The sequence below is a fragment of the Carlito syrichta genome, unplaced genomic scaffold, assembly GCF_000164805.1.
Source record: "Carlito syrichta isolate Samal-C Ts95f unplaced genomic scaffold, Tarsius_syrichta-2.0.1 Scaffold316382, whole genome shotgun sequence".
Classification (NCBI taxonomy): Eukaryota; Metazoa; Chordata; class Mammalia; order Primates; family Tarsiidae; genus Carlito; species Carlito syrichta.
This window is the reverse complement of record NW_007260478.1, coordinates 265,196-283,100: the sequence shown is the minus strand read 5'-3', so window position 1 is coordinate 283,100 and position 17,905 is coordinate 265,196. Positions and strand designations below refer to the sequence as shown.

The following is a 17,905-nucleotide window of genomic DNA, read 5'->3' as shown; positions in this document are numbered from 1 at the left end:
GCCGGTTACGGACGTGAGCCCAGACTCGAGCCTGAATAAAGACCCTCGTGTGATTTGCATAGGAGCTGGCTCTTTGGTGGTCTCTCGGATTCAGGATTCTGGTACAACAGGGTGCTACCCACACCAGGTGGCAAGGACGCTGCTAAACATTCTCTAGTGTACAGGACAGGCCCCCTGCCTCCAAACAAAGAGTTATCCAGTCCAAAATATCAGTTGTTATGAGGTTTAGAAATGTTATAGACAGAACTAAAGCAAATGTGGCTAAAGTTAACAATTGGTGAATCTAGGTGATTACACCATTATACTATTCTTGCAACTTTTCTGTTTGAAAATTTTCAAAATTAAACGTTTAGGAAAAAAGGGAATTAAAAAAATATGTAATAAGAGGAGTCAGAGAGAAGAAAAGAAGCTGAGTTGATGAAACAATAGACCACATATGGAAAAATAACAGTAAAAACAGTCTTTAAAAAAAAAAACAAAAAAACTAACCAATGAGAATAAAGACAGAAAGTTGAAAATTGTACCCAGTGTACTTATTAGGCAGGGGGAAAAAAAAAAAATCACAGCCACAGTAATGAGCAAAGAGATTTTCAAATGTGGCTCTTAGAAAGCTTCTTTTATGATTTCCTATATTTTCTACAAGGCTTTTGCTGTGTGGGGATCATCCTCTATAATTTTGTCATATTAAAACTAAATCAAAATGAGCAAACTGGGAAACGAGCAGCTGTCTTTTTTTCTCCCTACAGGGCTCAGAAGAACCATAGCTGAAAAACAGGCCTCAGAAAATGATTATTAAAAATTTCTACTTGACAAATTGATGGTTCATATTATAACGTCATTTGTAAGACTTCAGCTTTTTCTGGTGTCATTTGTAAGACTTCAGCTTTTTCTTAGTTTTGTCATTCACCCTGTCTGGCTGGGCAAGCACTAGAAGGTATTAGAGAATGCAAAACGGGTTTACTAAAAGAAGTAAACTGGGTGGAACTGAATGTAAAGATGCTGAGCTTTTGTCAAACCTGGCTTGCCTGCTTTGTTTGTTTTGTTACCTTCTTCATTTAGTCTCTGCTGTTCTTTATAGTTTTTACTCTTTCTTCCTTGTCCAGCATTATTTGATTGTGCAGAGTAATGCTAGAATAGGTTGGCGTTTTTGTAATCATCCTACTGATTCTTACTTTACTACAACCCTTTACCTGGGAAGGCAGGCACCCGGGTGTTTGGGGGCAGAATGGATACAGCTAAAAGTGAAGAAATCAGAGCTCAGCTTTGAATTTCAAAAGGGTTTCTTTTAAAAAAGCATTAGAAGAGCCATCCCCCTCGGGTTCCCTCCCACTGTGGGAGCTTTTCTGTCCTCTCAATAAATCCTGCTTTCTCACTAAAATAAATAAATAAATAAAAAGCATTAGAAGAATAGAAGTTTTCACAACCAGCTTTCAATAGAGAAATAAAAGTAAAATTCTAGCCCTCCCCCCGACTAAACAAACCTTCTCTTGGCTAAGGGGACCCCAGAGACACCTGAAGCAACTGAATTCTTGGCTATGACCTGATGGAAGGTCAGATATGCCTGGTAGTACCCTCTCCCATGCTAATTACAATTAGGCTTTCTTTCCTAGGGGCTAAACAGAAACCAGCTCTTTCAAAAGACTTGCTGGGCTCCTTTTGTTTTTGTACTTTCAGCACAACTGACCAGAATTTCTTTCCTGATAAGAAACCACCAGCCAAGGACTGGTTCTGGCCTGTTTACAGAGGCTACACACAGGATGCCTCTGTGTCCTCCATTTCATCTCTTTCAGATACAGCTTAATTTTAATGTATGTATGTATTTATTTTGAGACAGGGTCTTGCTTATCGCCTAGGCTAGAGTGCGGTGGCACCAACATAGCTTACCTCAGCCTCTGTCTCCTGGCCTCAAGCAGCCCTCTCACCTTGGCTTCTCAAAGCTCTGGGATAACAAGTGCCTGATCTTAATGTATTTAAATGATAAATTTCCACCCCAAAGTGAACCTAGAATGTATGTAACATTACTTGTTAGCTTACTTCACTTACGTGCCCTCCCGCTATGAATTTTCTTGGCTCCTCCTATAACTCCTTGAATATTTTTACTTTGTCTACCCATTCAGCCTAAATTCCTGTCTCACCCTCTCCTCCCTCCAGTTGCCTGATTCTGGTTTCTGCCAGAAGCTAAACTTCCCAGTCTGTAGGATGGCCATCCTGCAGGCTGCAACCCTTTATAAGAAATAAATCTCTCCTTTTCAAGTATTCAAATCTTATGATTCTTCAGTTGTCACAATGCAAAGATCCAGGCATTTTGAGAAAGAAAAAGGCCTTCTTAATTCCAAATGATTAGGTAATCTAGAACTGTCTTCACTGAATGAACTCCAAAAAATAGGAAGAAGGAAAAAAACAGGATATGAATGAGGTACAGTATAGCTTTCCCACCCAAAAAGGGGTTGAAATGTGCCAGTTGGTGGGAAGAAGAAAATCCTAGAAGAGTAAAGGAGGGTTACGTGAGGTGTCTCTGAGAGGTCCTGCCACCACCTTCTTTCAGTGGTGAAACCCTCAAGACATGTTTGAAGATTTCATGGCAGAACAGACTTTTGCTCTATGTTCCACCTGGAATCTGAGAGAAGGAAGTCCTGTGACAAACAGAACGTGTCAATCACAGCAGAGTAAAATGGGGTGTGCTGTAGGGTGCTTAGGCAGAATGGTCCTGAGAAGTGACTGAGTTACCTTACAATGTCACTATTTGGTCAACTCTCATTTTCTGTTCCATGAGGAGTGTGGAGTTGTGAGCGGGGATGGGATACTGTAAGATTTAATCTTGCCCATTGAAAATACAGTCATCCCGAGCCAGGCTCGGTGGCTCAGCCTGTAATCCCGCACCTTTGGGAGGCTGAGTGGATTGCCTGAGCCCACAGGTTCGAGACCTGCCTGGGCAACTTGGTGAGACCTCATCTCTACAATAAATCATCTCTACAATAAATCAAAAATTAGCTGGGCGTGGTAGCGCATGCCTGCAGCTCCAGCTACTTGGAAGGCTGAAGCGGAAGGATCACTGGAGCCCAGCAGGTCGAGGCTGCGGTGGCCGGGAGCGGCCACTGCACTCCAGTCTGGGTGACAGAGTGAGACTCCAACTCAAAAAAAAAAAAAAATACAGTTATCCCTTGGTATCTGTCAAAATTCACAGATGCTCAAATCCCTTATATAAAATTGTGTAGTGTTTGCATGTAACCTATGCATAACTTCCTGTATACTTTAAGTCATATATACTTATAATATAATGTAGATGCAATGAAAATACTTGTTATGCTGTACTTTTTATTTTTTATTGTACTGTTGCTTTTTCTTTTAATTTTTCCTAATATTTTTGACCCACGGTTGATTAAATCTGCGATGTAGAACCTGTGGATATGGAAGACCAGCTATACTCTGGTTATTTCCATGTTAACACAGGTTCAGCACATTACTCAGTCTGCCAGGGTTGAGGTTGCCAGGGAAAATACAGGATGCCCAGTTAAATGTAAATTTCAGACCGAAATGAATCATGTTTTAGCAGAAGTGTTCCTTGCAACATTTGGGACATATAATGATTTGCTGTTTATCTGAAACTCCTGTATTTATTTACTAATAACAACCCTCTTTGGAATTCCTCCCTTTTCATCCCCCTCTTCCCTTTGCCTCTTGTCCAGGTTGAGCAGGAAGCTAAAGTCACCACAGGGCATCAGTAAGAGGTCTCAGGCCTGTGTGCAGTCTCTCATCCCAACAGCCCTTCTCTTTCCACTTGGTCTTTCCTCTCACTGCACCTTTGTCCTTGTAATTGCAGTCTGTTTTCTTAGCATACTCAGGGCTCAGGGCATGGGGGTCTTTTCTCAAAAGCCTCTGGCCTACATCAGATCTCACTGTTACTACAGTTGGCTCTGGATTTAGACTGTCAATTGCATGACTACTGCTTGCGATTCCTTTGCCTTGTATCTTAGCTACTTATAGAGCCCTCTCATGGGGCGTGGGAATGTTCTCAGCTCTCTCGTGTCCTATGTAGCTGAGGAAAACTTGAGAGCTACCTTTTCCTCTCTCCATCCTTTCTGGAAGTCCAATGTGAAGATATTAAACCTTTATATTCTGTCTCATAATCTCTAAATCCTTTAAAAAATTCTTTTATTCTCTAAGTGCTTCAGCTTTAGCATTTTTCTATTTTTGTATTTTAGAAAAATAGTTCACAGACGCTTTTTTTTTGCAGTGTTCTAATCTGCTATTAAACCTATGCATTGTTTTAATTTCTTTTATTATACTTTTAAGTTTTAGAATTTCCATTTAGTTCCATAGTTTTCTGGTAAAAGGCTCCATATTAATCTGTTTTCTTCATATTTTCCTCTATTTGCCTGGATTTTTTTTTTTTTGAGTTGGAGTATCACTCTGTCACCCAGACTGGAGTGCAGTGGCCGCTCCCGGCCACCAGAGCCTCGACCTGCTGCTGGGCTCTGACGATCCTTCCGCCTCAGCCTTCCGAGTAGCTGGAATTACAGGCCCACGCTACCATGCCCAGCTAATTTTTTGATTTTATTGTAGAGATGAGGTCTTGCCTGCCCAGGCAGGTCTCAAACCCGCGGGCTCAGGCAATTCACTCATCTCAGCCTCCCAAAGGCGGGATTACAGGCTGAGGCACCGAGCCCGGCTCTGCCTGGATTTTTTAATCATATAGTTATTTTTAAAATCCTAGCTTGCAATCTCCAGTAACTAAATTCCTGTGACTTTGGTTCTATTGTCTTTTTTTTCCCTCTGTGACTTTCAATCATTTGGTTCTATCTTTTAGCATACCTGGTATATATATATATATATCCCAATTGAATATGAAAAACTGTAGAGTTTCCAGATGATGTCATCTTCCTCCAGAGTCGATTCACCCTGTCTTCCACCAGGCAGTGGGGTTCTCATCTTATTCAAAGCAGGGATTCGACTGAATTGAGACTGGAGCCCTCTGTATGGAGTCTGCAAAAGACTGATACAGAGAATCTGGGTTGTTTACCAGGTCCCTTCCCTCTACTGGATCCTCACCTGTAATCAGTGTGTTCTCAGTAGTATGAGACTGCAAAAACTCCTTTGCTTCTCAGAGGCTCTCTGCTTAGCTTCTTAACCTTCACTCCTGCACAGCTTTGGGATTTGGCAAATGTCTTGAAAAGAAAACTAGTCATGTGACAGGATAATATTTATAAAGCACTTAGCATAGAGTAAGCCATAGGAGAGTACTCTAGAAATGGGTTGTTGAAAAAAGAAACCTTGACTCTATGGAAAAATGTCCCTTTAAGTGAAAAGATTTGGTGATTACCACCTCAAGGAAATGTATAATAGATCTATCGGCATGATGTGCTGCTTATGTGATGCAGTGAGAAGTCTATTACCTCATTTATAGTATAATTGCTATGTGGTATAATTGCCAAATATATTTCACCTGAATCAAATTATGAAGTGAGACTCAGACAAATCAATTACAGAATAATCAATAAGCTAACCAATCTCAGTCCTTTATAAAAGTGTCAGTATCTGAAAAACAAAACCAAAGGCAGGGGGGCATTAGAAAGACATAAAAAGGCTGGGCGTATAACCCCAGCACTTTGGGAGGCCAAGGTGAGAGGATTGCCTGAGCCCACAGGTTCAAGACCAGCCTGGGCAACATGGTGAGACCTCATCTCTACAATAAATAAAAAAATTAGCCAGGCATGCACCTGTGGTTCCAGCTACTTGGAAGGCTGAGGCAGAAGGATCACTTGAACCTGGGCAACAGAGTGAGAATCCAACAACAACAACAACAAAAAAAGACAAAAAAAAAAAAATTCAGATGCATATGTAAACCTCATTTGGATCCTAAATTGAATAAAAGATCTGTAAAAGATATTGTGGAGGCCATTAGGAAATTAAGTATGGATTGTAAATTACATATTATTGAAACAATGTGGAAAATTTTAGATGTGATAATGATATCGCATATAGGAGAGTATTCTTAGAAGATGTGTGCTGAAGTACTTAGTGGTGAAGTATCATCATGTCTGCAACTTCCTTTCAAATGTTTCAGCAACAATAATAAAGTAAATGTAGAAACATTTTAACCTGCATAAATAGGTGGATAATGTAAATAAGAGTTGTTTGGAATATATTTTTACACTTCTGTGGGTTTGAAATTTTTCAGAACAAAAACTTGGGGGATATTCTTGGCTATTCCATTTGAGTTATTCATTCTAAGTTTAAAATTCATTCAATAAACATTGATTGAGTACCTACTATGTATTACATACTCTTATAGGTGTGGGAAGTGGTGATGAAGTAGATTGATAAGATCATTCTTTCAGTTTCCTCATCTGTAAGAAGGAGACAGAGTAAGAGCATCTACCATATGAGCACAATGCTTGGTGCAGAGAAGCCACTCAGTGAATGCTGGCTGTTATAATTAATCAATTTTGTCCATGGTTGACCTAATTTCATCCATTTGATGTTTTTGGTTTTTTAATTCTACTTTAAATAAAAATGTATGATCTTCTATCTTATGTATTCTTACCAATCCATTTCCTGATATTACTACTCATCTTATTTTTTGTTAATATCATTAGGGCATTTGGAAGTCTTAGAGAGTAGATATAAAGTCATAGCAAAGCTACAATTAAAGTGGTCAGGAGTATGTTACGTTTTTCAAATTAGGCTTGTATATATGCAAATATCATAAGGTCTAAAGTCTGTATTCATATAGATTTTATTGGTGATTATGTCCTGGTCTAAGATTGAGTTATAAACTAGAAGCAACTAAAGAAAGTTTTCTAAATTAATTTTTTAAAAACACTAGATCTTAAACTGATTAAAAATGTAAAAACACTGGAAGTTCCATAATACTCTTTCCTAATAATCTTGCCTCTTTTACACAGGGTGCATACTTAACATGTTATTTTTGCTGTGAATAGGAGCACGCCCTCCTTCCATGCTGCTCCACCCACTAATGCTCTCAGAGGCTAATGGCTTGGTTTGATAAGCCCAAACCATAAAATTTATCATTAAGTTCCAAAGGTTTCCTTTCAGTACAAACTGTGATCACAGCATAACTTATGCAAAAAAATTATTTTAATGCAATAATACTAAAAAATTCCACGAAGCTAACATTTATACATTAACTTGCAAAGGTAATATTTACAACTGACTGAAGTGACCCAATAATATAAAATAATACATATATTCTTGAGGTTAAGTTTATTTTCAAGCGTTTATTAAAAAAATAAAGCAAAACATTTCTACTTTCTTATTTTCCTCTACAGCTTTGGAGAAGACTAGAATAATTATTCATATATTTGCATTAATATCAAGCATCTCATATATCTTAAGGATTGTACATTGCATTTCAATAGTCTTGTTCACTAATAATATAGTGAATTATTTTTACATATTATGGATAGGATTAAAATAAATAATTATAGAAATAATTTAAAAATCTTTATAGAGGACCTACTATGTGCCAGGTTTTGAGAACACAAAAATAAATAAGAATGGTTTATACCATTAAGAACTTCACAGTCTAAAGAAACAGACACACAAAAGACAATTTAATGTAGTATGACAGCTTTGAGAAAGGTACATAAAAAGAACCAAAGAAACATTAAGAAGGTTAGTTAATCCAGAATAGCAGTAGTGATGGATGGTTTCCAAGCCAAGATGACAAGTTTTACAGTAGATTTGGCAAGAAAAGAATTAATGGTGGGTGAGAGGAAGATCATCCAGGTATATCAAACAGCCTGAGCAAAGGCAGAGAAATGAGTGGATTTTCATGAAATATTTGGTGCAACTGAGTTGAAAGTTATAGGATGGGCCAGTTGTGAGGCAAGAGGCTCAAGGGTTTAGGCTGCCCACTTCAGTAAAGGTCCTCCCAGCTTTACTAGGGAATTCTGATTTCTGCTTGAAAGCAGTAAGGAGTTTAAGTTAGGGGGTGACATGGTACTTTCGGGGTGACATGGTACTTTCGGAACTTTAGAAAGCTTATACTGAGGACAGTAAGAGAAAGAAACAGGAGGCAGGAACACCAGTAAAGAGATTATTTTATTGTCTTGTCCTTCAAATAAGGACAAAAATTGAGTAATGAAGCAGAGAGAAAGATGGAGAAGGACTGGATTGCTCAGATATTTGGATGATAAAATCATCAAGAATCAACTCTTGACTAAATATGGAGAATGATGGAGAAAAGTAAATAATTGTGATTTTCTAGCAGCACCAGTCATTAACTGAGGTAGGGACTAGAGGAAGAACTAGCTTTATAAGCTAATGAATTTTGAATCAGGTTGTTTGTGATTTAGCTAGAAATCCAACAGATAGTGGCTTATGTATTTCTGGAGCAGAATGGGGGAATCTGATGTTGAGACATGGACATGAACGTCATCAGCACCAATAATGGTAGTTGATACAGGAGTAGATGGGATCACCAAGGATGTTTAGGATGTAAAGAGATGAGAGAAAAATTGTCTTAATGTTGGGGTACACCAACATGTAATAAATAGAAGAAGGGAAATGAGTCTGAAGGAAACCAAAAAAGACTGGTTAGAGTAGGAAAAGAAAAACCCGGGAGACTATAGCTCCAAACTTGGGAGAGAGTTTCAAGAAGTGCTGAGTATTTACGCGTGTCACATATATTAACATCTAAAACGTATCCAATGGATTTAGCAATTAAGACCATTGGAATTTGGATAAGAACATCTTCAATCGTGTGGAGTGATGGCCAGAGTAGGGTGGATTGAGAAATAACTGACTGATGAGGAAGTCAGAGGCAAGGAAGTATTTTTAGGAGGACAAAACATTAGCAGCATACAGGACAGTGCAAAGCATTATATCTTGAAAACTAAGAACTAATGTAAACCACAAATACCACATACTTGAAAAATAGGCAAATGAAACAATATAAGGCAGGCTTTCCTGTGCAAGGTTAAAACTCAGCTTGAATTAGTTTAGGTGAGTAGCCTGGGAATGGCTGGAACTAGGGTCTTGAATACCATTGGCCTCTCCTTGCAACGTTCTCTCTCCTGTTGGTTCCATATTCTTACTCAGGATCCATTTTCTCTGTGTAGCAGGCAACAGTTTCATCATGAAAGAGGAAAGGGCTTCTTTCTGCCAGTTTTTGGAAGGCAGTGGTTTGGGTCATGTTCCTATCCTTGGACTAAACACAGAGATTAGAAAAGACAGGATAATATAAAAAAACCACATTGGGTAGAATGAGAAGGGTGATTACTCCTAATTAGCATGACCTCTATTAACAGGTGAAGGCGGTAGTAAGGACACTGGATACAGCTAATCTATATCATTACAAAAAAACAGGCAAAAATATATGTGTACATATGCTGTTGTATACAGATGCTATGCAGTAAAATGCTTATAGCATTGATTTTTCTATACTTTGAAAATTTCAAAGTGCCTTCTTATTGTCTTTTATGAAATGAGGACACTTTTCTTAAGAGGGCATGTGCAAAACAGAATGCTTTTGGTTAGAAATCATACTCTATGATTAGCAAAGGAATTGGGGAGAAGATATAGGAAGAGAAAGGTTAGCAGTCTTCAAAAATTTAATGGCAACCAGAAAGAAGAAGGACTAAATTAGTCTGTATCTAGAGGGTGGAACCAGGATGAGTAGGCAAATGTTACGGAGAGAGGTGGTCTTCAGTTCAGTGAAGAAAAATTTCTAATAACCAGAGCTATACTAAAAATACAACTGGACTGTTCTGTGATGTAATGGAGACCTTATTACTAGAAATACAGTATTTGAACTTAGGCTGACCGACAGTCAATGCTTCTTTTGAGGAAATTACTAAATGGTTCTGGAGAGTGGACTACCTGATTTTCAAGGCCTCTTTCAACTCTAAGAAGATAAGAGGAAACAATCAATTATCAACTGCTTTATCCAACAAAGGGAAATTTGTATGTAATGGGGTATCTTTCTAATAGTTGCCTATTTGTTAAATACCAGTTTCCTGGATTCTTTTTTTTTGAGTTGGAGTCTCACTCTGTGGCCCAGACTGGAGTGCAGTGGCCGCTCTCGGCCACTGCAGCCTCGACCTGCTGGACTCCGGTGATCCTTCCACCTCAGCCTTCCAAGTAGCTGGAATTACAGGCATGCGCTACCACGCCCGGCTGATTTTTTTCATGCTATAGAGCACGTTTTAAGAAGAAAGCCCCATATTAACTAAAATGTTTTGTAGACACTTTACTATAGTGCTGGCTATAGATTCAGACTAAACAATCTGGCACAATGAGTAATGTATCATCTGTGCTTAAAAAAGGGAAACAAATGTCAAAATTTTAAAAAGTTAAAATAAAGGTTCCTGGAAACTTTAACAAAGTCAAGTGTTAAAGCTTCTGTATAATAATAGTTTTCTTTCTTTTAAATATGGAGAATACAAAAAGGACCTGAAAAGTCCTTTGTCTTGGTATCTATGAAGAGTATACTAGGTGGTGCTACAAAGTTGTCAAGGAGTTTTACCAAGCTAAACAGTGTGGTATTTCTAATTGTGGTTAAGTGTTCTGGAAACTTTCCAAATATTTTCAGCCCCTGATAACCATCCCAGGTTTGTAGGAAAGTAATGGGAATATTAATCTGACAGGTTTTAGTCCTGAAATCAGATTAATTTAAAACTGAACCACAGGTTTAACATGTTTTAAAATAATTTCACTATTTGATATTTCAATCTGATTCCACTGAAGTGGAAATTTTAAAGTTACTGAAATATAAAGTGTTATTAAAGTCAACATTTGCTATTAATTCTATTTAGCTAGTCTTCCCATGAGCTTAGTTATGCATAAATAACTACTAAATGAATCTTTAAGTCAGTTTAAAGTGGTTCCCCAAATTTTTGAATTATAATTAAGCTGAAAATTCCAAATTCTAACAAAGTACTAAGATACATTAAAATAAATACATAAAACAATGCATTTTTAAATCACTCTATAAGTATATTATCTTATAAAAATAACATTTCATGATTTTTTTACATTACAATAAAACCAGAAAAATATTTTTTCCTAAAGTGCAAAATAAAAATAAAGTATTACTTTTATAATATTTTCTATTTCATTTTCTTTTTTAAAAAAGTAAATAATACCAAAAAAATGAACGGATAAAGATACACCTTTTGCAACCCAACAGTCATTTGAGTTTCAAACTCTCAGAGTTCTCAGATCTGTTTGATTTTTTTCCCTTATCTTTCCAGTTCTGCTTCTAGAATTTCCCCCCATGTATCTGCATCCATTGGGTACATGATTTTTTCTGGTAGGCTAATGGGAGAGCATATGTTGCTGTATCTGCCACTTAGCCACTCGTGTTTCACTTTACTCTTCTGGTAATTCCTCAGCAGTATGACCTGAAAGAGGCAAATCATCATCGTTAAAAAAGAGTGTAGTTGGTGGTTGGTTAGCGAGTTTGTTTAAAATTAGAAAAGGTGGTTGACAGGGTTGAAAACAAAAGATTAAGTATTTAGATTGATAATATATATATATTAAGAAATTTGTGTAAGTGTGTATGTGTATGTACACAGAGTGAGCCATAGAGTTTACTAGAGGTTTTAGATATAGTGAAGTGAAAAGTAGTGGTCAATTCCCTTCTGGTCAACAAAGGCAAACTCCGGAATTTAGAATTTTAAAAATGCAAAAGAATGAATGGGAGACAGTGTGGAAACAGTGTGGTTAGCAGGAAAAGAATAGCTCTAACTCATTTCCAAAAGTCAACATACTCTGTAATTCTGCATAGGAAATCCTACCTCCTCCAAGCAGAAGTTAGAATTGGCTCAAACCTGCTACCATAGTACTATCAAAAACACTGTAGACTGCAAAGATTAAACTTACCCTCCAGGAATAACCACTTTCTAGATCATCGTCTATTTCTCTCCTGCACACAGCTCTTACAGTCATGCAGTGAGGTTTCCATAAAGAGTCACTGTTTCTTATTGTGTGATTCCAGCTCTTGCATGTTACTGAAGCTCTGCACAAACTCCGAATGTCTAGCTGACTGAAAATTTTAAAAATGATTTCTAGAGGCAGCAGTTCAACAAAGTCATTTTGACTCTTGTGTTTTTCCTTCTCAGTATCCACAGAGTTCAATTCTATGTTAGCAACTCTTGAATTATTATTTTTCTTGGAGTTTTTCTGCATAGCTTGATGTTTTGGTCAATTATCTTCATATGTAATCTAAAAGGCAAATTTGAACATACTTAATCACCTCAAATGAGAATATAAATCCTACTTAGTGTCAGATACTTTTTGGGTATGACTTGCAGAATTTTAACTTTCTTGACTTCAGCTACTCAGTCTGTAAAATGCGCCAATGCTGTTTCTCTTCTTAGTGTTTTTGCAAGGATTAACAGGGATAATGTGTAAAACATCTAGCCTTGCTACATTTGAATTGCCTATGAGAGGCACTTAACACATTAGTTCCCTCCTTTTTAAACATTTTCAGTAAATTGATTTATTTATAAATTTTTTTTTTGTTCTCAAACAACATTTTCTAAAAAAGAGAAGTCAGACCATATTTACTGAGTTTAGTGTAGCAATGATTACTGTGAGAACACATTCAAGTATTTATTGTATTTTTGGTTAACAGAGGAAAGGTCCTGAATTTAGAATTTGAAAAAGGTAAAAGGATAAATGGGAGATAGTATGAAAACAGTGTGTTTAGCAGGAAAGTACTTTTGAAAATGTGTATGAGTCAATCCTATTAAATTCTGGAATACTTTTCTGTGGCAATGGATGCCATGTCATTAAGTTCTTCATCTGCAGTTTGTAACTTAATCATAAACCTCCTGGACTTTTTAGTTGTTTATATAAGAATCGTTCCTCTAGCCGGGCTCGGTGGCTCAGCCTGTAATCCCGCACCTTTGGGAGGCTGAGTTGAGTGGATTGCCTGAGCCTGCGGGTTCGAGACCCGCCTGGGCAACTTGGCGAGACCTCATCTCTACAATAAATCAAAATTAGCAGGGCGTGGTAGTGCGCGCCTGTAGTTCCAGCTACTTGGAAGGCTGAGGCGGAAGGATCGCCGGAGCCCAGCGGGTCGAGGCTGCGGTGGCCGGGAGCGGCCACTGCACTCCAGTCTGGGCGACAGAGTGAGACTTCAACTCAAAAAAAAAAAAGAATCGTTCATCTATTTGTACCTAAGAGGTAGGTGTTCACATATGACACAAATACTACCTAAGATGGGCAAGAGGATGAGATCTGGGTGACACAAAGTCTTAAATATTCAACTCAATTACAAGATCAGTGCTTTAGAAATGGTCTCTTAAAAATAACCTACATGATAGCTAATTATGAGCTAAGGATAAAAGTCATTAAAGCCATCAAGCAACAGTGAGTAACAACTATAAACAGTATTCATAACTCAGCTAGATAGAGCATGTGACTATTTAAAGCTCAGATTTAAATCCCAGTTTTAGTTGATTTACCAAAGTGAATGGTGTTGACTTCCAGAATCAGTTGAAAGCATGGCTGGTGCATTACCACCCTTCAGCTACTTCTGCAAGCAAAGGCAGCTCATATTTATTTAAAAATCCGTTTATTAAATTTTTCACTTCCTTTTATAATGAGGGTTGGCTGTGTAGGAGGAGGCATTTGAGACACAGTTAAATCCTTCTTTTTAACTCACCTAATAATTTTCTATTCCAGATGGGCTATAAGGTTCTGGACTTGCCAAGACCGCGGTAGCTCCCATTAATTAGGTTGTTTATGATCCAAATGAGCTGTGGTGGTTAGAACTGTAGTGCCTGTGTTCAACAGAGTTCCTCTCGAGTGTTTGGGGAAGAAAGCGAACTGCCAAATGCAAGAGCATGAGTCAAGAGCAAGTTTTTGCCACGCCCCTTTGCCCCTCCTACCATCAAAACAAACCAAAGCCAAACCAAGTTCTTGAAAAGAATCTCACCTCAGGAGAAAGTTACAGTGTATTTAAATGTTTGCTACTTCTCCCAGGGTCTCACTGAAGGAATAAAATGCCTCTTCTTGTTTCAGGAATTCCACAGGGGGCAGATGAAAGTTTGGAATTTAACAGTCGAGATACCTGGGCGAGGTTCCTAAAAATCCCACGTCCAGTTTTGCCAGGATGCCTGGAAGTCATCCCTGTTCTGCCCCTTTCCCTTTGCGAATCAAGCTTCGCTGAACTACCGCTCCACGTAGGTCATCGCTCGCCCCCCTTCATCTGTCGGAGGGAAGTATTCGGAGCCTGCGCGACCCGAGGGGCGGATAATCCCCACCCTGTCCGGACCCCGCAAAACGTGGGTGACAACCCCAGTCCCACCTGAGCCACCCTCCTGGTGCGCCCCGCGCGGGCTGCAGCTGCTCCGGCCCCCAAAAGACGGGGCACTGACACGTGAACCACCATAACAACCGTCAGCACTGATTGCCACCGCGGCTCCAGGCCGCAGACAGGAGGTTGTGCTGGCGCAGAGCCGCACCCCCTGGCGTGCCGGCGCCGACGCCTTCGGGAAGAGATGACCTACCTCCTATCCCTATTGGGCCGCAGTGGCTGCTTCTCCCGCGATTTATATCCTCGGGAATTCGAATCCTTCCCTTTGCGCTCTGCCCACTCTAGCCCCGCCCTCGGTACGCACGCAGGCGCAGAAGGAGTGCGCACGGCCTTGTGGGATTGGTAGTTTTCCCAGGATGTCTCGGCTGGAGAGAGATGGGGAAGGAAAGCGCCTAGGACTACAAGGTCCGACGTTCTCAAACGGAGTCGGCGGTGAGACTGGCTGAGGGGGAGTAAACCGGGGCTTTTAAACAACGATTTCGTAGCGGCGTGGTGGGGGAATCCCCGGTTGTGTCACTGGTCGGGGTGGAGGGGCGGGACTCCGGAAGCGGCGCAGGGGCCCCTGCTCCTCTAGAACTGAAGACTGCCAGGACGAGCTTTTGCTTCCCTTACCCCCGCGTCTTTCCGGGGGCCTGGGCGTGCCCCGCGCGTGTTTGTGGGAGGCGGAAACGGCTCTGGGGGCTGTCTCCTTGAGAAGGGCCCAATCCTCGCCCACCATGTACGCGGGCTTCGAGCTGCAGCCGCAGGACGGCGGTCCCCGGGTGGCCCTGGCGCCCGGCGAGACAGTGATCGGCCGCGGGCCGCTGCTGGGAGTAAGTGTGGGACCGGGCTCGACCGCCCTTGCTGGCTCCTGAGGCTCTGCTCCCTGTCCTGGCCGGATTCCCCGCCACGCCAGTCCAACCTGTCTGAATTTTAGAAGTTTGGGGCTGCTCGTTTTTCGGACAACTTGTAATCAACTCACCAGCATTCTTTATGTTGCCTTAAGAAAACAAAACAAAACAAACTGTTATCATCATTGTCATTTTATCCAGGGATTGGCAAACTAGGTAGGGCCCGGGCGCCAAATCCAGCCTCTTTTTTTGTTTGTTTGGTTTTGTTTTTTTTTATGGACCCGTGAAGTGAGAATGATTTCTTAAATCCTAAAATGTAAAATGTGAACAAGCAAAAAACCGATGAGGTTTTCAGAGAGAGTAGTGAAGCTATTGCGTCTTGCCCTTAAAGCCTAAAATATTTTCAGGAGTATCTGGCATTTTACAGAAAAAAGTTTTCTGATCCGTGATCTTGTCTCTTCTAGGCTAATTTCTTTTAAGCTCTGACCTCCTTTGCAGTGGGCCTTGCTTTTATTTATAATAGTCTTTTTCAGTGATCTCGGTAGCTAACCCTTAAGTGGGTATAGTGTTCCAGTTATTGATCTAAGGAGACTTTTCATATACCAGCTTTTAAAATTATTTCAAAACTCTGAGCCAGGTGTTTACTATCCTTGTTCAGATGAGCAAATAGAGTCGTAGATACATTATTTAAAGGCCATACTTAAGCTTTTGGACACATAGTGCCACTAAGCTAAATATTGTTTACCCTCTTTGGGGGGTTTAGGAATTAGAAAATTTGCATACTGCATTCTGGAATTCTGTATATCTCTTACTAAGTACAACTTTTTTTTTTCTCTCACTGTTCAGTATTTTTTGTTTAGTACTCACTTTGTGCAGAACATTTTTGCAGATTAAGGCGCTGTGGGACATACAACAATGAATGAAACAGGTGTTCTTGCCCTCTAGGAGTTTTCTCTTAAGATTGGTGAGACACCTGTGTTGCTGCTATAACACCAAGGAGTGGGGACTATTATCCTGGTTAACTTGGGGTGTTTAAATGAGACCATTAATATTAGCCTTAGACCTCTTCTGCGAGCTGGAAAAGTAGTGGTAGTTTAAGGTTGTCTTGTGGAAGTTTGTCCTAAAGGGGTGTGTGTGTGGGTGTGTGTGTTTGTGTGTATGTGTGTGTACATATAGTAAGGTTATTGAAAAAAAAGAGGTTTACATGTTGTTTATTTTGTTTTACTGGGCAAGTGTTTAAATAACAGCCTGTTACTTTTCTCTATAGCTTATTACCCTACACAAACTTTTAAAGGAACTTCCTAGAAGGATTTTATTTTCCTTTTCTCTTTTAATTATATAGGTTAGAAACTTAATAGAGTATATGCTTCATCGCTTCATCTAGTAATCATATGTCTAGTAACTAGTGAGTTTTGACTTGATTAAGAAATTGTGTCATCAGTACAGAGTACTGTAGGTCTGTTAAAAGATGTATGAATTTTAGATATAAACATGGCAATAGGTTGCAGATTATTTAATCACTTCTAGCTTGTTCTTTATATTATAGTCTTGCTAATGTGAGATGAACCCATTTTAAAAAATGGTAAGGAGTAGAAAGTTGGTCAATTATCTGGTCAGGATTTTTCTTTTTAAATAATAATTCAGTGATGAGGTTCTGTTGCTGAGTTTGGCAGATATCCTAAATGCATTGAAGGAAACATTTGGAGAGCAAACAAATCACTTTGTGGTTTTTTAGATGTTGGAGCTGATGGATGCACTTGTTTCTTCTCTGCAGTGGTTAAAACACAACATGAGGGCTGCTGTTTCAAACAACAATAATTCCAGTGAGGTATTTTTTTTTTGAGTTGGAGTCTCACTCCGTCACCCAGATTGGAGTGCAGTGGCACGCTCCCAGCCACCGCAGCCTCGACCTGCTGGGCTCCGGCAATCCTTCCACTTCAGCCTTCCAAGTAACTGGAACTACAGGTGTGTGCTACCATGCCTGCTAATTTTTGATTTATTGTAGAGACGAGGTCTCGCCAAGTTGTCCGGGTAGGTCTTGAACCCGCGGGCTCAGGCAATCCACTCACCTTGGCCTCCCAAAGCGCTGGGATTACAGGCTGAGCCATGGAGCCAGGCTCAGTGAGGTTTTTTTTGTTTGTTTTTTTTGTGGTGGGAGAGAGCAAAGACTTAGTTCTAAGTGGAAAACAGGAAATTCATTATAATTTGGCACACATCTGAATTGATTAATATAGGGTGATATTTAAAATTCTTTAACTGGTCATATTCTGAGACAATTTTCACAAACCTTATGGTTACACAAGCATAAAGGTTTATATTCACAATGCGTAATGCAATCTTGGTAGTAAAATACTTTAGTAATGAGAATGCCTTTAGGTCTTTACAGTGGCAGGAAAACATAGCAAAGAAACTTGTCACTTACACAGAGCATAGTGAAATTTAATCTTCTTGTGCCCTTTGCTTTCATGTGAGTTATCATAGAACCCGGTCTTTGTTTACTAAGCTTTAATTCTGTTCTGTGATGATGAAGCACCGGCCATTAATTAAAAGGTTTTACAGCAGAATGAATCTCCCGAGAACTCGCTTGGGTAAAAACAGCCAATCACAAAGGTTACATGTTGTGTGATTCCATTTATATAACATTATTGAAATGATAAAATTATAAAAAATGGAGAACAGATTAGTGGTTGCTAAGGTTAAAGAAGTGGGCAGAGAGGTGGGAGGAAATTGAATATGGCTATAAAATAGCAATGTGAGGGATATTTGTGGTGATGGAAATGTTCTG

General features: G+C 39.5%; 2 protein-coding genes across 2 annotated transcripts in view; one reads left to right on the top strand and one right to left on the bottom strand.

Moving 5' to 3' along the window:
• Positions 1-11,204: 11,204 nt before the first annotated feature.
• Positions 11,205-12,153, bottom strand: FBXO48 (F-box protein 48). Its single transcript, XM_008074252.1, has 2 exons — positions 11,848-12,153; positions 11,205-11,366 (listed from the first exon to the last, which is right to left on the bottom strand). Exons 1-2 carry the CDS (start codon positions 12,151-12,153, stop codon positions 11,205-11,207), a joined length of 468 nt encoding a protein of 155 aa, XP_008072443.1.
• A 2,728-nt stretch (positions 12,154-14,881) lies between these two features.
• LOC103276807 (aprataxin and PNK-like factor) overlaps positions 14,882-17,905 on the top strand; it is a 32,731-nt gene continuing 29,707 nt past the window's right edge. Inside the window, exon 1 of the mRNA XM_021707096.1 lies at positions 14,882-15,102. Within this exon, the coding sequence (XP_021562771.1) occupies positions 15,007-15,102 (96 nt within the window). The 5' untranslated portion in view covers positions 14,882-15,006. The remainder of the gene's footprint in view (positions 15,103-17,905) is intronic.

Coding starts and splice junctions, on each gene's coding strand:
- FBXO48 (XM_008074252.1), bottom strand. CDS start 12,153: ATGCAGAAAAACTCCAAGAAAAATAATAATTCAAGAGTTGCTAACATA. Junction 11,367..11,847: donor AAAGTGGTTATTCCTGGAGG/GTAAGTTTAATC, acceptor TGCCTCTTTCAG/GTCATACTGCTGAGGAATTA.